At 46.7% G+C, this 27,315-nt stretch overlaps 1 protein-coding gene across 2 annotated transcripts in view; it reads left to right on the plus strand.

The window, feature by feature from the left end:
- Positions 1-27,315, plus strand: part of LOC140394099 (actin-related protein 2/3 complex subunit 1A) — an 82,772-nt gene that overhangs the window by 12,632 nt on the left and 42,825 nt on the right. For both annotated transcript variants that reach the window (XM_072480942.1, XM_072480943.1), the window contains exons 2-3: positions 19,692-19,791; positions 21,171-21,275. In XM_072480942.1, coding sequence (XP_072337043.1) covers positions 19,728-19,791; positions 21,171-21,275 — 169 coding nt within the window. In that variant the 5' untranslated portion in view covers positions 19,692-19,727. The remainder of the gene's footprint in view (positions 1-19,691; positions 19,792-21,170; positions 21,276-27,315) is intronic.

A 27,315-nucleotide genomic window follows, 5' to 3' on the forward strand; every position in this document is an offset into this window, starting at 1 on the left:
TTGGAAAGAGAAACACTGCAGATTGCCATTAATACTATCATAAATTAAGTGCAAAATACATGCAGTTTATCAATTGATATTGAAATCTTCTGGTTATTTTTTCATTGCCTATTTATGTTACTATGTAGTCTACAACAATGCACAGGATACAAGTGAATGAGCAAAGCCCATTGGACCCATCTCATCCAATAACTTTCTCTTCATAGCACACTGTTTTAATTCAAAATGAAACCTTCTACAAATAATATATTGTATTCCAAATTAGAAGAGACAGGAAGCAGAGTGTTAGATCAATATTTAAATCCGGCTGACTGCACATTCAAAGAGCACCAACATTATTTTTTTTAAATTGCTGACTGTAATTCAGTGACAAACGGTGCATAGCATTTCCACTCAGAATGGCAGTAACTTCTAGTGATGAGCTTCAGCCTTTCACTATCATTACTGTTAACCTGTGCTCCAGAGAAATCTGAATTTATGTGTAAGTGCGATATATTCTTTGGATCTCTATGGTGATTAAAACCAAAGCCCATTCGCTGGCAATAAAACCACAAGGTGCAACAGTGCTCATTCGGTGGTTTTATTCACTATTGGTGTTTGACAATGCTTCTTTTAAAGTCTCAACTCATTTCTTAAATTGTTAAGAATTAAGCTGTTGCATTGAAAAACATTTGACATATATACACACATACAAATACGTGATCTAGTCTTTAATTTTCTGACGGGTTCATAATCTATTTTGAAGTATTACTGAATTAAACTTCTAATTTTGTTTAGTTCCAAAAATATTTTATGCAAAGAATAGTAGTCAGCAGACAAACTCTGATTGTTACTTTAGAGTGGTTTCACAGGTCAGCGCAACATCGAGGGCCGAAGGGCCTGTACTGCGCTGTAATGTTATATGTTCTATAATAAAGTGACCATGGGTGGACAGGACCATTTCAGCTGGTTAGGGAATCGAGGTCTGTGGTGTATGGTCTAAATATTAGAGGTAAACTTATTGTATGTGAAATTAGGAAAGACTATTACATATAAAGGGTGGCAGCTTTAAATGTACCATATGTAATTGTGTAAAAGTTAATTAGTGACACCAATCTTTTCAACCAAACATCATGGGTTCGTCTTTTACAAGGGTAATGTTTTCAAGGGGTTTACATGCGTGTTTGATTTGGGCCACATTGAACGGACAAGGTGACCTCTGGTGGCTAGAAAGTTTGAGGAATTGCCGGATTAATTTAAATCTTTTCTTAACCCATTATAAAAGGGAACTACAGCCCAAATAAACTTTTCAAACCAAATCCTCTGCTCAATATTCTTATTCCTATGATACTAGTCTGTATTTGCATTTCTGCATAAAAATGTATTTGTGCAAATGTCCTACATTCCTATAGATTGAGTGATGTATCAGTGAGTCTACCTTCTACCCTTCCACTATGCAAAGTCCCAGACAATATTCTTTCCCTCTTTTAAAAATAAATCCGCATTTATAGTCTCAGCTGGTAGCCATCATTGTAATTATCTCAACAAGATAATTATGACAACAAGGACTTATCTTTTGCTTTTGTCAGCCAGGTGGAGAACTGTTTGGTTGGTTTAACTCTTGCCTTTCCAATTATAGCCCAAGCAATGGATTCTCTCTTCCCAGCTCCTCATATTGTTTGGTTCTTTTTGGGCTTTGATTCCTGAAAAACTATAATAATCTTTATTGTCACAAGTCGGCTTACATTAACATTGCAATGAAGTTACTGTGAAAAGCCCCTAGTCGCCACCTTCCGGCGCCTTTCGGGTATACAGAGAGAGAATTTTGAATGTCCAAATTACCTAACAGAACGTCTTTCGGGACTTTTGTGGGAGGAAACCGGAGCACCCAGAGGAAACCGGAGCATCCGGAGGAAACCCATGCGACACAGAGAGAACGTGCAAACGCACAGTGACCCAAGCCGGGAATCGAACCTGGGACCCTGCCGCTGTGAAGCAACAGTGCTAACATGCTGCCACTGGGGTCAATGGTTGCACAGGGCATATGAAAAAAAAAAAGATTTTTAGTTCCGAAAAGAGACCTTCTACATGAGATTGATTTTTACACGAGTATATACGGATCTCAGCAATAGACTACCCACAACCCTGTCGGGCAAACCGTTCAACAAGAACACACATCAGGGTGCAGAAGTCGGCTATTTGACCCCCTGAGCTGCTCCACAATTCAGTAAGATCACTTCCTGCCTGCCCCCTTTAATCCTAGACTCCCTTGTTGATCAAAAACCTATGTAACTCAGCTTTAAATATTTTCAATGACCCAACCTCCACTGCTTTCTGCGGCAGCGAATTCCACAGACTAATGACCCTCTGAGGACCCTCTTGGTCTTAACTGGAAGATCTGTGACCCCTATTTCTAGATCCTCATGAAGGGAAACATCCTCCCAGCATCCACCCTGTCAAGTCTACTCAGAATCTGAGATTCACAACCCTCTGAAGGAATTGCTCCTTGTCTCAATCCTGAATGATCCTGAGGCTGTGCCTCTGATGCATGATCAATCACTACTGAAGTGAGATTGTAGTCCAATTGAAGGCTTTAATGAACAAGTAGTTACCCCACCAGCTCCGGTACAGAATGACTGCTGTGGGTGAAACACAGACTCTTATGCTCCGCTGCTGGGTGGAACCAGCAGGCAGGTTCCACTCATACTACAGTATAAGGTACGTCCTGCCTAGGTACTGCGATACCCTAATATAGCCTACCACATTCACCCCCTGTTTAAAAAAGAGTCCGACTGGGGTGGTGGCCTTGCTTTTACAGTGGTAAAGGTTATAGCGGTGCCTTTACATGCAATACACATTTACAGACAATTATTTACAAGTTCATTTTACAATGAAACTATCAGCCGGTCGGGGGCCCTGGTCGTCCTCCCCTATCGTCGCAGTCCCGGCGGTGATGCTGACGTCGGCTCGGGCATCCGTGGCTCTGGGGGCGTGTCGTCTTCAGCTTCATCGCATCCGGATGGGGCCAGTGGGAGGACGGATCCTCCTGGGAAGGGGGCTGCAGTGGTGTGCACCGGTGACAAAAATGGTTGGGGTTAGTGCGGGGGGGGGGGGGGGGGTGGGGTTGGGATCCAGCGGGGGCCAGATCCCGGAGGGAGACCGTGTCTTGTCAGCCATCGGGGTGCGCCACATAGACGTACTGGGGGTTAGCACGGAGGAGATGTACCCTCTCGACCAGTGGGTCCGACTTGTGGGCCCGTATGTGTTTGCAGAGTAGGATGGGTCCGGGGCTGCCAGCCATGTTTGGAGCGAGGTCCCCAAGGAGGACCTCCTAGGGATGGCAAGGAGACGTTCATGAGGTGTTTCGTTGGTAGTAGTGCACAGTAGTGATCGGATGGAGTGAAGTGCAGTGATCGGATGGAGTGAAGTGCATTCATAGAATTTACACTGCAGAAGGAGACCATTCGGCCCATCGAGTCTGCACCGGCTCTTGGAAAGAGCGCCCCACCCAAGGGCAACACCTCCACCCTATCCCCACAACCCAGCAACCCCACCCAACACTAAGGGCAATTTTGGACACTAAGGGCAATTTATCATGGCCAATCCATCTAATCTGCACGTCTTTGGATTGTGGGAGGAAACCGGAGCACCCGGTGGAAACCCACGCACACACAGACTCCGCACAGACAGTGACCCAAGCCGGAATCGAACCTGGGACCCTGGAGCTGTGAAGCAATTGTGCTATCCACAATGCTACCGTGTTGCATTGGGGAGGACCTCCTGCCATCAGGACACTGGGAGATTCTTGGACCGTAGGGCCAGTAGGACGGCTTTCCAGACCACCCTGTTCTCCCTCTCTACCTGCCCGTTTCCCCGGGGGTTGTAACTGGTCGTCCTGCTGGAGGCAATGCCCTTGCTGAGCAGGAATTGATGCAGCTCGTCACTCATGAAGGAGGCCCACCTATCGCTATGGATTTAGGCGGGGAAACCGAACAGGGTAAAGATGCTGTGGAGGGCTTTTTTTTTTTTTATAAATATGTTTTATTGAAATTTTTTTCCCAAACAACAATTTTTCCCCTCTTACAAAGCAAACGCAACAATAACAATACAGAAATTTTTAACAATACAGAAGTAACAAAACCCCTTTATCTTTGACCTAAACTAAACTAAACTCCCCCCCCCCCCCCCCCTCCCCCCTTCCCCCCCCCCTTCCCCCTGAGTTGCTGCTGCTGGTCATCTGTCTTCCCTCTAATGTTCCACTAGGTAGTCGAGAAATGGCTGCCACCGCCTGGTGAACCCTTGAGCCGATCCTCTCAGGGCAAACTTTATCTGCTCCAGTTTAATGAACCCCGCCATATCATTTACCCAGGCCTCCAGTCCGGGGGGTTTCGCCTCCTTCCACATGAGTAGAATCCTGCGCCGGGGTACTAGGGACGCAAAGGCCACAACGTCGGCCTCTTTCGCCTCCTGCACTCCCGGCTCTTCCGCAACTCCAAATAGAGCTAACCCCCAGCCTGGTTTGACCCGGGCCTTCACCACCCGCGAAACGACTCCCGTCACTCCCTTCCAATACCCTTCCAGTGCCGGGCACGCCCAAAACATATGTGCGTGGTTTGCCGGGCTCCCGCCACACCTCCCACATTTGTCCTCCACTCCAAAGAACCTGCTCAATCTTGCTCCCATTATGTGTGCTCTATGTAGCACCTTAAATTGAATCAGGCTAAGCCTGGCGCATGAGGAAGAGGAATTTACCCTGCTTAGGGCATCAGCCCACATACCCTCCTCTATCTCCTCCCCTAGTTCTTCTTCCCACTTTCCTTTTAGTTCGCCCACCGACTCCTCCCCCTCTTCCCTCATCTCTCGGTAAATCTCTGACACCTTGCCCTCTCCGACCCACACCCCTGAAAGCACCCTGTCCTGTATCCCCTGTGTCGGGAGCAACGGAAATTCCCTCACCTGTTGTCTAGTAAACGCCCTCACCTGCATATCTCTCAAGAAATTTCCCCGGGGCAACTTATACTTTTCCTCCAATGCTCCCAAGCTCGCAAAAGTCCCATCTATAAATAAATCTCCCACCCTCCTAATTCCCAACTGGTACCAGCTCTGAAATCCTCCATCCATTCTTCCTGGGGCGAACCTATGGTTGTTCCTGATTGGGGACCCCACCAGGGCTCCCCGCACCCCTCTCTGTCGCCTCCACTGTCCCCAGATATTCAATGTTGCCGCCACCACCGGGTTCGTGGTAAACTTTTTAGGTGAGATCAGTAGCGGCGCCGTCACCAGCGCCTCTAAACTCGTCCCTTTACAGGACTTTCCAGTCTTTTCACGCCGCTCCCTCACCCTCCATCATCCATTTACGTATCATTGCCACATTGGCGGCCCAATAGTAATCGCCCAAGTTCGGTAGTGCCAATCCTCCTCTGTCCCTACTACGCTGAAGGAACCCCCTCCTTACTCTCGGAACTTTCCCTGCCCACACGAAGCTCGTGATGCTCCTGTCTATTTTATTAAAAAAGGTCTTGGTGATTAGTATTGGGAGACATTGAAATACAAATAAGAACCTCGGGAGGACCATCATCTTAATTGCTTGCACCCTGCCCGCCAGCGATAGAGGCTGCATGTCCCACCTCTTGAAGTCCTCCTCCATTTGTTCTACCAACCGTGTCAGATTAAGTCTGTGCAAGGTTCCCCAGCTCCTAGCGATCTGAATCCCCAGGTATCGAAAGTTTCTTTCCACTTTCCTTCGAGGCAAGCCTTCAATCTCTCTACTCTGATCACCTGGATGTATCACAAATAATTCACTCTTCCCCATGTTTAGCCTATACCCCGAGAAATCCCCGAACCCCCTCAAAATTTGCATAACCTCTATCATCCCCCCCCGCTGGGTCCGACACGTATAACAATAGGTTATCCGCGTATAACGAGACTCGGTGTTCTTCTCCCCCTCTAATCACCCCTCTCCATTTCCTGGAGTCTCTCAATGCCATGGCCAGAGGTTCAATTGCCAACGCGAACAACAATGGAGACAGCGGGCATCCCTGTCTTGTTCCCCTATATAGTCGGAAATACTCCGATCTATGTCGACCTGTAACTACGCTTGCCGTTGGAGCCCCATAAAGAAGTCTAACCCAGCTAATAAACCCGTTCCCAAACCCAAACCTCCTTAACACTTCCCATAAATACTCCCACTCCACCCTATCAAATGCCTTCTCTGCGTCCATTGCCGCCACTATCTCTGCCTCCCCCTCCACTGGGGGCATCATTATCACCCCTAATAGTCGTCGCACGTTAACATTCAGTTGTCTCCCTTTTACGAACCCTGTCTGGTCTTCGTGCACCACCCGCGGGACACAGTCCTCTATCCTCGATGCCAGTACCTTTGCCAACAATTTGGCGTCCACGTTCAATAATGAAATGGGTCTATAGGACCCGCACTGCAACGGATCTTTATCCCTCTTCAAAATTGACGATATCGTCGCCTCCGACATCGTCGGGGGTGGAGTCCCCCCCCCTTTCCTGGCCTCATTGAACGTCCTCGCCATCAACGGGGCCAACAAGTCCACATATTTTCTGTAATACTCCACCGGGAACCCGTCTGGTCCTGGGGCCTTCCCTGCTTGCATGCTTCCCAGTCCCTTAATAACCTCGTCCACCCCAATCGGTGCCCCCAGGCCTACCACCCCCCGCTCCTCCACTTTCGGGAACCTCAATTGGTCCAGGAACTGCCGCATCCCCTCCTCTCCCTCTGGGGGTTGAGACCTATACAGTTCCTCATAGAAGGTCTTGAACACCTCATTTATCTTTCCTGCCCTTCGCACCGTGTCTCCCCTTTCGTCTCTAATTCCTCCTATCTCCCTCGCTGCTGCCCTCTTTCGCAATTGATGAGCCAACAGGCGACTAGCCTTTTCCCCATATTCATACCTCCTCCCCTGTGCCTTCCTCCACAGTACCTCCGCCTTTCTGGTGGTCAGAAGGTCAAATTCCGTCTGGAGTCGTCTCCTCTCCCTGTACAATTCCTCCTCCGGGGTCTCTGCAAATTCCCTATCCACTCTTAAAATCTCCACCAGTTATCTTTCCCTTTCCTTGGCCTCTGTTTTCCTTTTGTGGGCCCCAATGGAGATCAGCTCTCCTCTGACCACCGCTTTTAGTGCTTCCCATACCACTCCCACAGGGACCTCGCCGTCGTCATTGACCTCCAGGTATCTCTCAATACACCCCCGCACTCTTGCGCACACTCCCTCATCCGCCATCAGTCCCACATCTAATCGCCAGAGTGTTCTCTGCTCCCTTTCCTCTCCTAATTCCAGGTCCACCCAATGTGGGGCATGATCCGAAACTGCTATGGCTGAGTACTCAGCTTCTTCCACCCTAGAGATCAACGACCTTCCCAAAACAAAAAAATCTATCCGGGAGTACACTTTATGGACATGGGAGAAGAAGGAAAACTCCCTAGCCCTAGGTCTAAGAAATCGCCATGGATCCACTCCCCCCATTTGGTCCATAAACCCCTTAAGTACCTTGGCCGTTGCCGGCCTTCTTCCGGTCCTTGAGCTGGATCTATCTAGCCCCGGGTCCAGCACCGTATTAAAGTCCCCTCCTAAAATCAAGTTTCCTACCTCCAGGTCCGGTATACGCCCCAGCATCCGTCTCATAAATCCCGCATCGTCCCAGTTTGGGGCATACACATTAACCAACACGACCTCCATTCCCTCCAGCCTGCCACTCACCATTACATATCTACCTCCGCTATCTGCTACGATGTTCTTTGCTTCAAATGCTACCCGTTTCCCCACCAAAATGGCCACGCCTCTTCTTTGTGTCCAGTCCTGAGTGGAACACCTGTCCCACCCATCCTTTCCTTAGCCTAACTTGGTCCGCCACCTTTAGGTGCGTCTCTTGGAGCATAACCACGTCTGCCCTTAGTCCTTTCAAATGCGCGAGCACTCGGGCCCTTTTTATCGGTCCGTTCAGGCCTCTCACGTTCCACGTGATCAGCCTCACTAGGGGGCTACCTGCCCCCCTCCCGTGTCGACTAGCCATTACCTTCTCTAGGCCAGTCCCATATCCCGCCTCCGCGCTCCCGCTCGCACACCATCCCCGCCCACCCACTCTTTAGCCATTTCCTTTTGGATTTCCGCAGCAGCAACCCAGTTGCCCTCCCCCCCCCCCCCCCCCCCCCTCCCCGCTAGATCTCTTTCTAGCATGATTGCTCCCCCCATATTACTTCCGTAAGTCAGCTGACTTCAACTGACCCCGGTTACTCCTGCTCACTCCTCGACCCCCCCGTGTGGGGAACTCCCATCCGCCTTGCGCCTGTCTTCCCGCCTTATTCTTTCTGGCGCGGGAACATCCCTTTACCTGACCCGCCTCTTATGGCGCAGCTCCCTTTCCCCTCCCCCATTCTCCAACTATGTCCTGTCTTTCCCCCCTCACCGGCGCCCACATTTCCCCAATGTCTCCCCCCTTCCCAATTAACTTCAACCATAACATTAACAATAACATTTCCTGTAGCATCAGTCCCTCAGTTCCGATCCAATTTCTCTTCTTTGATGAAGGTCCATGCGTCCTCCGCCGTCTCGAAATAATGGTGTCTCTCCTGATACGTGACCCATAGTCTTGCCGGCTGCAGCATCCCGAACTTCACCTTCCTTTTAGGCAACACCTCTTTGGCTCGGTTGAAGCTCGCCCTCCTTCTCGCCACCTCCGCACTCCAATCCTGGTATACCCGTACCACTGCATTCTCCCATCTGCTACTCCGCACCTTTTTAGCCCATCTCAGGACCTCTTCTCTATCCTTAAGGCGGTAAAATCGCACGATTATTGCCCTGGGTGGTTCTCCCGCTTTTGGTCTTCTCGCCGGAATCCGATTTGCCCACTCCACCTCCAAGGGGCCTCAGCACCCATCAGTGAGCTCAGCATCGTACTTGCGTACGCTCCACAGTCCACTCCTTCCACACCCTCGGGGAGACCCAGTATCCAAAGGTTCTTCCTTTGCGCTCCATTTTCTAGGGCTTCGATCCTTTCAGTACACTTTTTATGAAGTGCCTCGTGTGTCTGTGTCTTAACCGCCAGGCCCAGGATCTCGTCCTCAATATCTGTCATCTTCTGCTCCACCACGCGGAGCTCTGTCTCCTGGGTCTTTAATGTCTCCTTGAGCCCCTCAATTGCCTGTAGCAACGGGGTCAGCACCTCCCTCTTCAGCAGCTCCACGCACCGTCTCACAATTTCATCCTGCTCAGGCCCCCATGTCGCCTGCGCTTTCTCCGCTGCCATCTTGTACTTCTCTCTTTCTGACCCTTTGGTCGACGATTCCTCGCGCTGCAGCCGCCGCCGCCGGTTTTTTCCTCCTTCGTTTGGGGGGACTCCCTTCTCACACACCCCACACCGGGTTGCGTCGTCGAAAAATTCCCCGTTGGGGCTCTTAAAAGAGCCCGAAGGTCCGTCGGAGCTGGAGCCGCTGAAGCGTGCGGCTAGCTAGGCATCACCGCAACCGGAAGTCCCTTCAGTGGCTTTGGTGAGGTCTTTTCACAGTTGTTCCCTCTGCTGCTAGAATTCACCTTTGATACAGGCCCTCAGGTCAGCTTGCAGCTTTAAGCTTGCCCTTCCCCCGCCTGCATGCTGGAAGAGGCCCTGTTTATCCTGCAGTTGCAGCCAAATCTTTTACTGTTTCTGCCGTGTCTGGCAACCCAGAGACATACCCTTCCTGGGGGACACTGTCGGGGGAATATTGCAGCCTTCTTCCCACACCGGGAAATGTCAAACAAATGCCGTGGGGGCCCTGTAACGAGCCCAAAAGTCCGTTCCAAGCAGGAGCTGCCGAATATGCGACCTAGCTCTGCATAGCCGCACCCGGAAGTCACTGTGGAGGGCTTTAATGACGGTGGCAGCCGTCATGTCGGGACGGGATGGCGAAAGGGAACCGGGAGTACTCCTCAATCACGTTTAAGAAATATGTCTTGCGGTCGGTGGAGAAAAGGGGCCCTTTGAAATCCACGCTGAGGCGTTCAAAGGGGCGGGAAGCCTTCACCAGGTACACTTTCACTGGCCTGTAGAAGTGCGGCTTGCACTCCGCGCAGATTTGGCAGTTTCTGGTTACGGCCCTGACCACCTCGATGGAGTAGGGCAGATTGCGGGTTTTAACAAAGTGGAAGAACCGCGTGGCAGAGGTTGTCGTGGAGGGTCCGGATTTGGCCTACTTGTACACTGGCACAAGTGCCACGGGACAGGGCATCAGGAGGCTCGTTGAGCTTCCCGGGACGATACAAGATCTCGGAATTACAGGTGGTGAGCTCGATCCTCCACCGTAAGATCTTATCATTCTTAATTTTGCCCCGCTGTGCATTGTCAAACTTGAAGGCTACTGACGGTTGGTCAGTGAGGAGAGTGAATCTCCTGCCGGCCAGGTAATGCCTCCAATGCCGCACAGCTTCGACGATGGCTTGGGCCTCCTTCTTGATGGAGGAATGGCGGACTTCTGAGGCGTGGAGGGTGCATGAAAAGAAGGCCACGGGTCTGCCCACCTGACTGAGGGTGGCAGCCAGAGCTACATCTGATGCGTCGCTCTCGACCTGGAAGGGGAGGGACTCCTCGATTGCATGCATCGTCACCCTGGCGATGTCTGCTTTGATGCGACTGAAAGCCTGGCGGGCCTCTGCCGATAGGAGAATAACCATGGACTGGATTAGTGGGCGGGCCTTGTCCGCATAATTGGGGGGACACTGGGCGTAATAAGAAAAGAGGCCCAGGCAACGTTTCAGGGCCTTGGGGCTGTGGGGTAGGGTAAACTCCATGAGGGGGGGGCATGTGTTCGGGATCTGGGCCTATGACTCCATCATGCACTACGTAGCCGAGTATGGCTAGGCGATCGGTGCTAAACACGCATTTGTCCTTCTAGGTTAAGTTAAGGATTTTTGTGGAGGTTGGTGTCGTGGTCCTGCTGGTCGTGGTCGCAGATGGTGACATTTTCGAGGTACGGGAACGTGACCCACAGACCGTACCGGTCAACCATTCCGTCCATCTCTCGTTGGAGGACCAAGATCCTATTTGTGACACCAAAGGGAATCCTTAGAAAGTGGTAGAGCCGCCCATCTGCTTCGAATGCAGTGTACTTGCAGTCGTCCGGGCGAATGGGTAGCTGGTGGTAGGCTGATTTAAGGTCTGCTGTGGAGAAAACCTTGTATTGCGCTATCTGGTTGACCAGTTCAGCTATGCGCGGGAGAGGGTACGCGTCGAGCTGTGTATACCTGTTGATGGTCTGACTGTAGTCTATGACCATCCTATGTTTCTCCCCGGTCTTTACAACCACCACTTGAGCTCTCCAGGAGCTGTTGCTGGCCTCGATAATGCCTTCCTTTAGTATCCGTTGGACTTCCGACCTAATGAAGGTCCGGTCCTAGGCACTGTACCGTCTGCTCCTGGTGGTGACGGGTTTGCAATCGGGGGTAAGGTTTGCAAATAGGAAAGGCGGGTCTACCTTGATGGTCGCGAGGCCGCAGACAGGGGGGTGGTGTTATGGGGCCGCCGGATTTGCAGGTTACATTGGAAGTCCAGTCCCAGGAGTGTAGCAGCGCAGAGAAGGGGGAGGATATAGAGTCGAAAGTTATTGAACTCCATGCCCTGGACCCAAGGCCAGGGAGATCTTTTGTTTAATCGGGTGTATAGCGAGGGAGCGGTGTCTTACCATATTGGGATGGATGAAGCTCTCCGTGCTCCTAGAGTCGATCAAGCAGGATGTCTTGTGCCCGTTGATGAGTAACGACGTCGTAGCGGTTGAAAGCGTTCGGGGCCGAGACTGGTCCAGTGTCACTGAGGCAAGTTGTGGCAGAAGCTGAGAGATCTCGTCGGGCGATACAAGGCCATCCGAGTCGGGGTCCTGAGACGTCATCCAACGTGGCTGCCCCCATGAATCGCACATGGCCGGCTGGGAGATCTCATCGGGCGATATATGGCCAGCCGAGTCGGGGTCCTGAGATGTCATCCAAGATGGCTGCCCCCATGAATCGCACATGGCCTGTGAGGAGAGGAATGGCAGCGGGCCCGGTTCGCCTGTGGAGACAGCGGCTGCCGATCGGGGCTGGCATACTGCCACGAGGTCTCCCTTCTTCCCGCAGCCCTTGCAGATTGCGGATCGGGCCAGGCAGCATTGGCGGGGATGCTTTTTTTGCCCGCAAAAATAGCATCCCCCCCCCACCCCGGGTTTCCTGTCTGCCGCACTGCACAAGCTTGTGGGGAATTTAGGGGTGCTTTGGAATTGGCCGCGGGTGGGGTCCACCCAGTCCATGCGGGTACCGTGCGGTCGGGAACGTAAGCCTGGGTGTTGCGGGAGGCTACATCTAGGGAGTGAGCAAGCTTCCGTGCCTCTTTAAGCCCTAGCGTGTCGTTTTCCCGCAGTCGCTGGTGGATTTTAGAGGACAGCATGCCCGCAACGAAAGCATCCCATATTGGGTTTGGTGTGGCCATTGGCTGAGACTTGTGGACAGTTTCTACCTAACACTAAAAATGCACGGTAAAAATCATCCAGTGATTCCCCTGGGTTGCTGAAAGATGCCGAGCGTATACTTATTCACAGTTCAACGTAATGCTCTTTTAACAAAGTCATTGCGTCCTCGAAACCGTCAGCATCTTCGATAAGCGTGTAGATTTCTGGGCTCACCCTTGAGTGGAGGACTTGCATTTTCTGCGTAGATCTACTCAAAGCCCTGCACAATTTGTTTTAAAAAATCCTTATTCTTGCACTCATCTTCTTGCAATAAAGGCCATGATGCTATTGCTTTCCAAATCGCTTGTTGTATCTGCATGCTAACTTTGTATTACTTGGATGAATACATCCAAGTCACTATTTAGAAGTTTCATGCATCTCAAAAAGTATTCTTTTTTTTTCTATTTTTATCAGCAAAATGAATAACCTCATACTGCCCCATATTTTACTCCACTGCCACTTTGTTGCCCACTCACTTAACCTGTTTATACCTCTCTGCAACCTCTTTGTGTTCTGATGGCTTACATTCCCACCTAGCTTCGTATGGTCAGCAAACTTAGATACTGTACTCTGTCTCTCTTTCTAAGTCATTAATATAGCTGAAACCCCAGCACTGATCTGTACAGCACTTCACTAATTAGAGCTGTCATCTTGAAAATGCCCCTTTTATCCCTAATTTCTGCTTCCTGTCAGATGCCTAATTTTCCATTCATGAGAACATATTTCCCCCAACTCCATGAGCACTTGCACATTAATCTTTTGAGTGATACCTTATCAAATGCCTTTTTGAATTTCAAGTGTATGCCATCTATAGGTTTCCCTTTATCGATCCTATTTGCTCAAAAAACAAATCATGAATTTGGCAAACGCCATTACCCTTCCATAAAACCTTGTTGACTTTGATCATATTAGGATTTTCCACATGCATTGTTATAACTCCTTAAATCGATTCCCGCATTTTCCTAATGGCTGATATCAGGCCAACTGCCACATATTCCTCCTTTCTCTTTCTTCGCCTACTTGCTTAAATAGCGGTGTTTCATTTGTTAATTTTTAATTAGCTGAGACTGTTCTAAAACTCAGGGAACTTGGAAAATCATAACCAGAGCATCCACTATCTCTGCAGCTGCTGCTTTTAGCACCCCAAGTCTGTAGGCTATCAGGTCTTGGGGGTTTGTTATCTTTTCATTCCCCCAAGTTTCTCAATTTTTTTTCTCTGTTAGTAAGTTCCTCGTTTTTATTAGCCCATTGGTTGCCCTTTATTTCTGTTATGTAATCAATGCCTTCTACCATGAAGTCAAATATAAACTTTTTGTTCAATATCTCTGCCATTGCCTCAATCTTTCCTGACTCTGCCTCTTGGGAACCAGCATCTAGTTTAGCTACTCTCCGTTTTATATACTTGTGAAAGCTATTACATTTCTTTTTTTGTCCAATTCATTTTGTCCAATTAAGGGGCAATTTAGCATGGCCAATCCACCTACCCTGCACATTGGGTTGTGGGGGTGAAACCCACGCAAACACAGGGAGAAAGTGTAAACTTACACGAACAGTGACCCAGAGCCGGGATTGAACCCGAGATCTCGGTGCCGTGAGGCAGCAGTGCTAAACACTGCACCACCATGCTGCCAGTATTACATTTAATTTTTATATACTTTGTTCATTTACTTTTTTTTCTATTATCAAATTTTTAGTTGGCCTTTGATTTCAGAAGCACTCCCAATCCCTAAATTCACTCTACATTGCCCGTCTGTGTGGCTACGCAATTAGTTATTAACACCGCTCACATTGTATGTTGGGCATATTCTGCTCCGCTAATCGATGATTTGTGAAGCTGTGACAGCATGAGTGGCTGATTTCCATTGGTGCCTGATCATGCCAGATACTGCCAGCCAGGCCACGTGGCAAAAGCAGGAGGAGAGCATGCTCTGGTAGTGGAAATGATTTGAAAAAAGGACGTGCCATTTGAGGAATTGAGTCTGCCTGTATTGCTCTGAACTGTTGAGTAGTTTCTGAGGGAGCCTGGGCTCTGTTGGCACAAATATTTGTTTGAGGTGCAATTTTGGGTTTGATTGATGTTTTCCCAGGAGAGATGAAGCTGCTGACATTGGTTAAGGAACTAGTATGGATTGGGACTGGCTAAGGAACTAATATGGATTTGGACCATGAGGATTAGCAGAATCGGCTGTTCTCAAGACAGGGACATAGAGTGCCAGGGCTCAGGGGGGAAGTGACAAGTCAGGAGAGGTGGTGAATGTTGGGGAGGAAGCTATGAATCCGAGGCATCGAGCAAGAAGGCGCGGCTGGAATTGATTGAATCGAGAGAGGTAGCGAGTGAGTGGACCCCGGAGGGCACTGGTGAGTTGGGATCTTGCTGCGAGTGAGAGGGTTTGGGAGGAAAGGAGAAATTTGTGGGAGGTGGTGAGTGAGAGGATATGAGAGGGAAAGTGGCGAATTGAGAGTTTGGGAGTGAAGCACTGAGTTCGGAGAGTGGGCGAGCAAGCGGGTTCGGGAGAGTCACTGTCCGTGTGGAGTTTGTACATTGTCCCCGTGTCTGCGTGGGGTCTCACCCCCACAACCCAAAAAGATGTGCAGGTTAGGTGGGTTGGCCATGTTAAATTGCCCCTTAATTGGGAAAAAAAGAAATGGGTACTCTAAATTTAAAAAGAAAAAGACGGTTCGGGAGAAAAGGGGCAGGTCAGAATCTTGAAAGGGGGCGTGCGAGGGGTTTCGGGGACGAGGCAAGGGAGGGGTTTCGGGGGAGGCAGCGAGCGAGGGGATTTGGGGAGGGGGCGAGCGAGGGGCTTTGGGGGAGGGGCGAGCGAGGGGTTTTGGGGAGGGGTGAGCGAGGGGTTTTGGGGAGGGGTGAGCGAGGGGTTTTGGGGAGGGGTGAGTGGGGTTTTGGGGGAGGGGGCGAGTGAGGGGTTTTGGGGGAGGAGGTGAGCGAGGGTTTCGGGGAGGGGTCGAGCGAGGGGTTTTGGGGGAGGGGGCGAGCAAGGGGTTTCGGGGAGGGGGTGAGCGAGGGGTTTCTGGGGAGGGACGAGTGAGGGGGTTTGGGGGAGGGACGAGCGAGAGGTTTTGGGGGAGGGGCGAGTGAGGGGTTTCGGGGGAATGGGTGAGCGAGGGGTTTCTGGGGAGGGACGAGTGAGGGGGGTTTGGGGGAAGCGGGGTTTGGGGGATGGACGAGTGAGAGGTTTTGGGGGAGGGGCGAGCGAGGGGTTTCGGGGGAATGGGCGAGCGCGGGGATTCGGGGGAGGGACGAGCGACGGGATTCGAGGGAGGGGTGGGCGAGGGGGTTCGGGGAAGGGGCGAGCGAGCGGGTTCGGGGGAGGCGGTGAGCAAGGGAGAAAGTTTAGAGATGTCAGAGGCAAGTTTTTTTACACTGAGGATGATGAGTGCCTGGTAAGCACTGTCAGTGGAGGTAGTGGAAGCAGATACGATAGCGATGTTTAAGAGGCATCTTGACGAATACATGAATAGGATGGGAATAGAGGGATACTGCCCTCGGAAGACGGAAGGTTTTAGTTTAGACAGGCATCATGATTCGTGCAGGTTTGGAGGGCCAACGGGTCTGTTTCTGTGCTATACTGTTCTTTGTTCTAACTTGCAGAACTAAGAATCTTCAACCCAACTGCTTAACTGCCGAAGTCAGTGCACAAGACTCCTCCAACTTGACAGTCTCACACACAAGCCAAAGACCCTGATTTGTATCTTTTTTAGCTTTTATTTTTGAGCTCACTGCTCATTTCTAATCTATGTATGCATATTGCATTTTATTATTTTCTTCCTACATTTAAGAAACTAATAAACTCACTCTTTAATTTAAGAAAGCCTGGTTAATTGGCTTATTTTTAAACATTATTACATTTATAGTGGGATAAGGTATCCACAAGGGAAGGGATCCTTTTTAAATTAATCTTGTTGTGACCAACTGAGGGGGTTGAATAAAGACGGAATCCAATTCATCCCTCCTCACTTGGGATCCTGACAATTTTGGGGTATCTTGTCCGAAATCAAAACAAATTTGGCACCTCACCCGGGGACCAGTCACAACAATAGTCACTAGTTTAGTAAAGTAATACATTTCAAGTTGCAGTCTACAGCTTACAGGCAAAAGAAGAACACTTTCCAGCTAAAACAAAAAGAATGAAAAGCAGCACCTCTTCACCATTTTCCTACTTACACCAAATTTCTGACTTAGCGCTCTGTTTCCAATTTCTCCCTTCTTCACGCTCCATGCAGGAGCAAATGCTTGTATTCTTGATATTAGATCAGTTGAAAATTTTTTATCTGAGATTGATAGATTTTTATAAACTAGTGATATGGGGCAACGGTAGATTGCAGATCAGGGAAGATCTCATTGAAGGGAACAGGCTCCAGGTACTAAATGGCCTATTCCATTCTTATGTTTGTATGTTTTCCTTTGTAGATTGTATGCAAAAAACATTTCACATGAATCTGATTTCACAGGCTTTTATTAAAATCAAGTACACAAATTACACACCCAAATATCGACCGCACTGAATAATTACACTAGTGAGAAAAGTTTATTCCTTCTGTTACTGGCATGTTATTGTGGCTTATTAATTAGAGTAGGAAGATAGAATTGAGTGGATTTTATTTGTGATGTACTGTTGTCAATCCTGTGGATTCAACATCTGGACATGTCGTTTTAAAGTTGTTTCTGCATGAATGTGTTCGCAGTATTTCAATTAACCTTTTCTTTGTAGCTATGCACAAAATAAGCAGCCAGCTTCAGTTGGCAAAAAACAGACTGTTGAAATTGTGAAAGTGTTAATCCTACCTAGCTGGGGGGGGGGGGGGGGGGGGGGTGTTTGGTTTCGGCGATCAGCATTTCAGTCAGCTTTTCAAATGCGATTCAGTGCGAAATGTGTCTATATCCTAGTGCTGAGATTCAATTTGTCACCAGCAATTTTAATGTGTTCTGATGCTGTAAGTGAAGAATTTATTTTGGTGACTCATATGTAGAATATTTTACAGTATTCAACTGTGAAGAATGTCCATTATTCCAAATTCTTGAAGATTCTGTAATGATAATTATGAAAAGCTTGGTAATAGTTCATAACAATCAGCAGTAACATTTGAAAGTCAGAATGTACATGCAACACAAAAGCAGTTGCTTGAATTTGGCAGTTCAAATGAAAGATGTTCTGTTACCCAGGCAACCTTCAATCTCCTGTACTGTCATTAATAAGGTACTAAAGTCTTTCTCTTGAATTCAGATATTTTTATTGGCTTAATGCTGGGTTGAAATGCATAAAGTCGGCTTAAATGGCAATTTTTTAATTCTTTCATGGAATGTGGGCGTCGCTGGCTAGGCCAGCATTTATTACCCATCCTTAATTGCTCTTGAACAGGTGGTGATGAGCCCAAACCGTTGTAATCCACGTGGTGTAGGTACGTCAAAAGAGCTGTTAGGGAGGTAGTTCCAGGATTCTGACACAGCAATGGCGAACAAATGGCGGTGAGTTACTCTGCAGAATTCCCAGTCTCTAACCTGCTCTTGTAGCCACAGTTTTCTCTGGCATGTCAGTTCAGTTTCTGGCCAATGATGACCCATATGATGTTGATAGTGGGGGATTTAGCAAGGGTAATGCCGTTGTAATTATAATGCCATCGTAAAACTTTGGGTGAACTTTGGAAACTCAGCTGCACATGGGCTGTAACTGCTGAGGTAGTTTGTTCCCACATACATAATACACAATCTGCATTATACCTTTTCTAAGCAATATAGGAAATCTTGGTTCCTGCATTTACTTAAAATATACAGCAGCCTCTCGCTGCTTTGGATTAAAATATGGTCCAGTTACAACTAAGCCGTGGAAATAGAATGGAAATTCTTTGTCAAAATTGAGTTGGAAAGTGAAATGTTGCTAATTCTAGCTGCCTATTTATATTTAATATTGAACACGTGGCAAATTCTGCACAGGTGTAATGGTTGAGGCCATAAAGCTTCAGGTTTCTTCTGAACACAGGTTGTTTTGTAAGGTTTAACTTCAGTTGTCAATTAATGTTTCTGTTTTGCAAGCTAAGTGATTAACTATTGTTATTCTGCACCCATGCTGACTGGAAGAGAGGAGTGTGTTCTCGCGTTCCATTGAATAGTGTTCAATGACCTTCATTAAACTCAACTTCCCTCAGTCAGCTAAGATTGGTGTACGCAGTCAGAAGGCACAGAAAGGAAACAGCTTTACGTGATTTCTTGTTCCATGCACTGGTTCTTAATGTGCAAAGATGGTGGTGATCGGTGGTATTGATCAATTTGGGAGGGGCACATTTTGCTTTGGTGAAAAAGGTTATTGTGGAATATCTGTAGAGCTATTTTTCTAACTTTGGGACCAATTAAATCAAAAGTGTTTATTACCAGACTCCCATATTCCTGTGCCTGATGTGTGAATTGTTGACATTGAATGATCAAAGACATTTTAGTGTGCAAAGGAAACATGGTTCAGTTCTTTGTTATTCATTCAGGCTATAAAGGTGTTTGTAGCTGATTGCTCTGGAACAATTTAAGTACAGGCTCTAACTATTCCAGTGCACCCCCTTCGAACACCATGATTAGAACATGGGTTTGCGCCAGCAGTTTTCCCAGTGATGTGATCTGAATCTTGGTTTAAGAATTTTGATAAATGTGCAGGACATCGGCTAGATGCAACTCTAATGAGTATCTTCTGTTTCCCTTTGATTATTTAGAGATGTTACGAAGCATTGGAGCATATCAGCTGCCTGTTATTTTAGCTAGTGATTCATCTACATTGTGCCTTACTTGACCTCAAAGTCCCAAAGTGCATTATAGCTAGTTAAGTACTTAGGAGTATTGTAATTTAGGAATAATATATAATGTATTTCGTGAGAAAATCATAAAAGCTAAGGATTGGCTGGGTTAGCTCCATCAAAAACACAGCTAATGTATTCAGACAAAAGGTTAATGCTAGAGTTTCCATGTGACATGAAGTGCTGTGGTAAAAGACATCCAATTGCTTTATTTTTTAAAAGCCTGTATTTTATAGTCAGTATTTGTTAGCCACTGTTGAACCCCAGGCGCCGTTTTATACAGAAAGCGTGACCGCCTTCCTTTCAGTAATTTGGTATGGATTACTTAAGATAATATCATTCCGTAATATTTTTGACATGAGCGGCATTGGTCTCTTTGACTAGGTATGTGTTTAAAACATTGATTGAAATATTATTTACTCTTTATAAAATCTTATAGGTTCAGTGACGGTCATACAGAAGTTTTGACACTAGAATGTCTCGTCATCAATTCTTGTTTGAGCCAATCACATGCCATGCTTGGAATCAAGATCGAACACGTAAGTTACATTTTGGGATGTCCCTCTAAGCAGGCATTAATAATCAAACTTGAAGGAAAAATTGGATGATTGTGGTAATGCTAATAGTTTGGTGTTTTTATGTTGAAGGCAATTTTACACCAACACTTGTTGATGTCTTGTGTTGGCTCGTGTTTACACTGCTCAATCTCGTATCCCAGAGGTAGAATAGACGACCCACAGAATTTTACTGTCAAAATGGTAGAAGATAATGTCATTAAATACACGATTCTATATAAATTTGCCTGCCACGTTCCGTAATGTATGTGTTAATTCCCATTGAGTTGTAGAAATTTCATTAAAACAACTGCAGACAAAAAATCTTGCACAGGGTACAATTGACAATTTAATTGAGGCTGTGTAAAAGAGGCAGTGAGAATTTTAAATGACTGTACTGAATGAAAATTTTGTCACTAACCTTTTATTTGTTTAAGGAGCAGCTGGTGACTCTTGGTTGGTTAAATACACATTTGACGGTATTCCCGTTTCCCAGGAATGTGATCAGTTACCCTTAAGAAAACTCTAGTTGTATTTGCACTGGATGGTGCATTTCAAAGTATGCCCGTATAAATAAACTGGCATGATAGTGATATCTTTAAATTGTGAAAAATAATGTCAGTCACTCTTGTGACACACCGGGCAGTGCACAGTGGTGCAGTGGTTAGCACTGCTGCCTCACTGCTCCGAGGACCCAGGTTCAATCCCGGCCCCGGGTCACTGTCCGTGTGGCGTTTGCACATTCTCCCCGTGTCTGCGTGGGTCTCACCCCAACAACCCAAAAAGCAAAAAGATGTGCAGTGTAGGTGAACTGGCCACACTAAATTGCCTCTTAATTGGGTACTCTAAATCTATTTTTTTTAAACCATACCAGAGCTGGCACAGCATCATCTTCTTTATAGTTTCTGTTATACATGGAATTAGAAAGCATGTGCTTCCCACTCTTATAATCTGATCCATAGTTGTAGGTTTTAAGATTACATAGATTTGCAGCGCATAGACCAACTAAATTATTTTGTATGATTTGGCATATTATGTTATTGGAAGTAAAGTGTGAAGTTCAGGTAATCAGATTTTGAGTCACAGTTACATATACATTATTAGAAAGTCACAAGGTGTTTATAACTGTCCCTTAATCTCTAAGGATGAACCTGAAGCTGACCCAGGTCAGTGTTATGTAGAGCAAGTCAAACCATTCATCAAGATAAATAAGTCTATTTGGCCTGAAGTCCACCAGTCCAATAAAGTTATCCTTCAAAATCTTGAATTTAAAGTTTAAGGATCCTCCCTTGTAACTGACATTTAATATTGAATTGAAGATTATTAATGTCAATTTTTACTAGTTATTTTTCTTGTTTCTACAGAGATAGCACTTAGCCCTAATAACCATGAGGTTCATATTTATAAGAAAAGTGGAAACCAGTGGATCAAGAATCACGAACTGAAGGAGCATAATGGTCGAATAACAGGTACAAAAACAATTTGAATGCTTCTGGATCTAAATATTGATACTCCAAATGTATTTAAGAACTGAGAACAGCATCAAACATAATGAAGCTGTGCTACTTTTTGATATTCCTTGTCAATATGCATCAGCTTTTTGAGCCTTGTAGCATCTTCATTCAAAGGTACGAATAAATATCAGCCTTAATAAAGGCAGCAACTATGTAATGTTTTTCTCACTATATTGATTTTAACGATGACTTCTTAAAATCAAGCAGATTTTCAGAATGTTTTTTAAAATTTTAATTGTTACAACTGACGGAAGTGTTCTAGTGTTCTTCTCCAGAAGCCAGCTGATGAAGGCTGGAACTGGAGCCGATCTTTACACACTTGTATTTTTCTTTACAAGGCTACACATTAGAAGCATATACCTCCTAACTCAACATCACAACTTCAACCTGTGTTTATTTATCGGGTACCTAGGAAACAGGAGCAGGTCACGTGGTCCCTCGAGCCTGCTTTGCCATTTACCTTCTGTATTCTTTGACAATCTTTATCGCTATCTGCAACTCCTGCAGTCTTAGTATCATCCACAAACTTGCTAATCAGACCAACTACATTTTCTTCCAAGTCATTTATAAATATATATATTACAAACAGCAGAGGTCCCAGTACTGATTCCTGCGAATACCACTAGTTACAGACCTCCATTCAGAAAAACACCTTTCCACTGCTACCCTCTGTCTTCTATGGCTAAGCCAGTTCTGAATTAATCTAGCTAGTTCACCCCTGACCCCGTGTGATTTAATTTTTTGCACCAACTTTCCATGAGGGACCTTGTCAAATGCTTTACTAAAGTCCATGTAGACAAGATTCACGGCCCTTCACTCATCAATCATTTTTGTCACCTCAGAAAACAATTAAATTAGTGAGACATGACCCCCTCTTACAAAACCACTTTTTTAACAAGGAGTGAATGTGGTGGTATGTATTAGGGGTAATACGGTACCTGTGAAGCCGAGAGGCTATTGGCTGACAGGTCCCGGGTTCTGGTTGGATCTGCCGCCTGATGGCTCCGCTAATAAGACCATTGACTTCCAAATGTGCATAGATCCTATCTCTGAGAATCTTTTCCAACACCTTCGAAGAACTCAAGCAAATGAGTCAAACATGATTTGTTCATAAAACCATGCTGACTCTGATGGATAGCGCTTTGGCTTTCAAAATTTCCTGATATTACATCCTTGATAATTGATTCTAACAATTTTCCAACAACAGATGTTAAACTAACTGGTCTGTAATTTCCCACTTTCTGCCTCCCTCCCTTTTTGAATAAGAGCGTTACGTTAGCACTTTTCCAATCCACTGGAACATTTCCCGTGTCCACGGAATTAAAAAAAAATCTTCATTGTCACAGGTAGGCTTACTAACACTAATGAAGTTACTGTGAAAAGCCCCTAGTCGCCACATTCCGGCACCTGTTCGTGTACACTGAGGAAGAATTCAAAATGTCCAAATTACCTAACAGCATGTCTTTCGGGACTTGTGGGAGGAAACCGGAGCACCCAGAGGAAACTCATACAGACACGGGGAGAACGTGCAGAATCCGCACAAGTGACCCAAGCTGGTAATCGAACCTGGGACCTCTGGAGCTGTAAAGCAACAGTGCTACCCACTGTGCTGCCCAATATTTGGGAATATCATAACCAATGGATCCATTATCTCTGCTGCCACTTCCTTTAACACCCTAGGATGTAGGCCATCAGGCCCTGGGGACTTGTCTGCCCCCAATCTCAAGAGTTTGTTGAGTACCGTTTGCTTATTGATGCTGATTGTTCCAACTTCCACCCTTTCTATTACCTCTGAATTGCCCGTTCCTACAGGAATGGGTCTAGTGTCCTACACTGTGAAAACTGAGGCAAAGTATTTATTTAGCATCTCTGCCATTTCTGTGTTCTCCACTAGTAACTCACCAGTTTCATCTTCCAAGGGGTCAAAATCCACCTTAGCGACTCTCGTCCCTTTATGTACCTGTAGAAGCTTTTGCTATCCTTTTTGATATTCTGTGCTAATTTTTTTTCGTAATTTGAAAATTTCCCAATCTTCCAGCCTGCCACTGGCCTTTGCAATATGATATAACTTTGTTTTTGTCTTTATAATGTCCTTGATCTCCTTGTTTAGCCATGGATGTTTTTTTGCCCCTCTTCCCATCTTTCTTCCTCACTGGGATATATTTTAGTTGTGAGGAATTGTGTATCTCCTTAAACAGCTGCCACTGCTCATCAGCTGTCCTACCTTTTAGCCTTCCTGCCCAGTCTTTCCGGTCCAAATCTATCCTCAAGCCTATGTAATTTCCTTTGTTTAATTCCAGAACACTAGTGTGGGACTCCACTTTCCCACCCCCAAACTGAATCTTGAATTCTACCATACTATGGTCACTGCTCCCTAGTGGATCCTTAACTATGAGGTCATTAATTAATCCCCCCGCGTTACAAAATACCAAATCCAGAGTAGCCTCCTCCTTTGTTGGTTCCCCAACATACTGTTCGAAGAAACAATCTCTAATGCATTCAATGAACTCTGCCTCCAGGCTACCCTTCCCAAATTGATTCCTTCTAGTCTTTGTGTATATTAAAATCACCCATTATTTTTGCCGTACGTTTCTTGCAAACCCCCAGTATTTCCTGGTTTATACTGTGCCCCACTGCAGAACTACTGTTTGGGAACCTATAGAACACTCCTACCAAGGACTTTTTCCCTTTATTTCTTATTTCTACCCAGACTGATTCGGCACCTTGATCCCCAGTTCTTATGTCATTTCTCATTACAGCACTGATCACAGCAGGCTACACGACTTCCTTTTCCTTTCACCCTATCTTCCCTATCTACTGCCCTAGTTACGCGGTTGGCTAGGACTCTGGTGCTAGCATGATTTTGATGAAGTCCGTCCGTTTGGAACAGGTCCCCTCTTCCCCAGTACTGGTGCCAATGTCCCATGAATTCAAACCTATTCCTCTCACACCATTCTTTGAGTCACGCATTTACCTCCTTAATCTTACTGATCCTGTTAGCTCGTGGCTCAGGTAGTAATCCAGAGATTATTACCTTTTTGGTTCTGCTTTTTAATTTGGCTCCTAGCTGTACATACCTGCTTAGCAGAACCTCTGTCCTTATTCTACCTATGTCGTTGATACCAACGTGGGCCACGACAACTGGATCATTACCATCCCATTCGAAGATCCTCTGCAGCCCAGATGAGGTATCCTGAACCCGAGCACTAGGTAGGCAACACAACCTTCGGGATTCTCGATCCTGGTCACAGAACAGTGTCACTGCCCCCAATTATACTATCCCCGATTACGACTACATTTCTTTCCTCTCCCCCCACAAATCGGAGCCCCCCTCCAGCCTCGGATGCTGCCGCCATTGTCCCCACACCCTCAGGGTCGCCACCACTTCCAGACTTGTGGAGTACCTGGCCAGCAAGAACAGCAGAGGTGCTGTCAACAGTGCCCTTACATGAAACTGCCTCCATCACTCCCATACCGACCCCTCCCTCACTAACCGCTTCCTTACCATGGCTATATTTGCTGCCCAGTAATAGTTAATTAAGTTTGGCGAGGCCAGCCACCCCCCAAACGCCCCCACTCCAACAGCACCTTCACCCGAGGGGCCTTCCCTCCCCACACAAACCCCGAGATCAATGTGGTGTTCTTCCTAAAGAAGGCCGTTGATATAAAAATCTGGAAGTTCTGGAACACAAATAAAAACCTCGGGAGTACCGTCATCTTTAAGACTGAACCCGCCCCGCCAATGACAACAGGAGCACGTCCCACCTCTTAAAATCGCCCTTCATTTGCTCCACCAACCGAGCCAAATTCAATTTGTATAATTGCTCCCATCCCCCGCACCAACCGGATGCCCAGATACTTGAAACTCGCCCCCAGTACCTTAAACGGCAGCTCGCCTAACCTCCCCTCCTGCCCCCTCGCCTGGGTCAGAAACACCTCACGCTTCCCCATGTTTAGGGTGAAAACCAGCAGAATTCTACCAAAATGTCCATGATGCCTCCAATACTTTCCAATTGTCCCGGTACATAGAGCAACACAGTGTCTGCACAATAGCTAGGCACAATGCTCCAAACCCCCTCCCCAAACACCCCGGCAACCCCTTCATAAAGCCATTGCCCCTGGCTCTATCACCAAGGCAAAGAGCAATGTCTCATCCCACGATACAGCGATACATGTCCCACGATCCCAAACTCACCCGATTCATCCTTGCACACGCTGCCGCTCCAGACAACAACCGGACCAGTCCACAAACTCTTGGCTGAACCCAAACCGCCCCAGTACCTCCCACAAATATTCCCATTCTACACGATCAAAGGACTTCTCCACATCCATAGCTGCCTCCACATTCCGTCCCTCCGAGGGCATCATTATAACATCCAACAGACGCCTAATGTTAGCTGACAGATGCCTCCCCTGTACAAACCCCATCTGGTCTTCCCTTATCACCTTCGGCACACAGTCCTCAATCCACGAGGCCGAGATATTTTTTTCTTTTAAATATTTTATTGAGGCATTTATAATTTTAACAATTTTAAACATCAAATTTCAACAAAAACACAACAATATAACCAACAAACCTCAGCCAACGTGGCTTACACAAACAATGCCACCTTCCCCAGACCCCCCTCCATTGGTTCTCCTGCCCTACTCGTCTCTCCCTTGCCTCCTCACGAGGCCAAGATCTTAGCCAACAACTTGGCGTCTACATTCAGCTTTTGACAAGGTGCCACACAAAAGGTTGCTGCATCAGATAAAGATGCATGGCGTTAAAGGTAAAGCAGTAGCATGGATAGAGGATTGGTTAATTAGTAGAAAGCAAAGAGTGGGGATTAATGGGTGTTGTTCTCTGGTTGGCAATCAGTAGTTAGTGGTATCCCTCAGGGATCAGTGTTGGGCCCACAATCGTTCACAATTTACATAGATGATTTGGAGTTGGGGACCAAGTGCAATGTGTCCAAGTTTGCAGACGACACTAAGATAAGTGGTAAAGCAAAATGTGCAGAGGATACTGGAAGTCTGCAGAGGGATTTGGATAGTTTAAGTGAATGGCTAGGGTCTGGCAGATGGAATACAATGTTGACAAATGTGAGGTTACCCATTTTGGTAGGAATAACAGCTGTACCTTGTCTCAATTATTGTATACAAATTAAAGAGCAGTTGTTGCTTATTTGAGGAACGTTTTAGACCGGCTCTTACCTAAAACAGTTTGCTTGAAAAGTCCATTTTGGAGCTGCATGCGAGGATCATGAGCGGTAATAACTACGACAGCTGTATTTCCTCCAGAGCTACCTTCTGCAGTGCAGTTTCTGTTGACATGCCAGCTTTTATCTTTGTTTTAAACTCTCCTTCAAATTCCCAACCAACTCGTCGTTGGCCTTCTATTCATCTTGGCAGCTACTGAATTTCTAAATCTCGTATACTCCACTGTCTAGAAGTATTCTGTCTCTTACCATCCTCCTCTGTCTTCCCACTCCCCTAATCATTCCACAGTATACACCTCATCTCTGCTCCCATGAGTCCAAGAGATGCAGACTTTAAAATTTGTGAACAACTGGTTTAACCATTCATAGCCAGATTTGGCAAGACCACTTAGAACATTATCAGGCAATGCTCTCCATCACTAAACTGTTCACTATTCAAAGATCAGTGGATGAAAAGATGAGCTGAGGTGGTTGTGAAGTCAGACAATATTAAGGAGCTGTAAGTAGGCAGTTGTGATTGTATGGATATGTGGACCCCTCAAGCTGTCTCTGATTTGTCACCCATTTATCTAACATCCAATATTGAGTGAGTACAAATTTCCTCTCACTGGTGGTAAGGCAGCTTAAGCCAAAAAAAAATTCAGAACCTCAATTTGGGTTGGACCCCAAATTGACTTTCCGACTCCATAACCATACCTTTATCAAAACTGCCTACTTCCACCTTCATAACATTGCTCGACTCTGACCTTCCCTTGGCTCACCAACTGAAATGCTCATTTAGGCTTTTGGTAACT

This window comes from Scyliorhinus torazame, chromosome 17 (assembly GCF_047496885.1).
Source record: "Scyliorhinus torazame isolate Kashiwa2021f chromosome 17, sScyTor2.1, whole genome shotgun sequence".
Classification (NCBI taxonomy): Eukaryota; Metazoa; Chordata; class Chondrichthyes; order Carcharhiniformes; family Scyliorhinidae; genus Scyliorhinus; species Scyliorhinus torazame.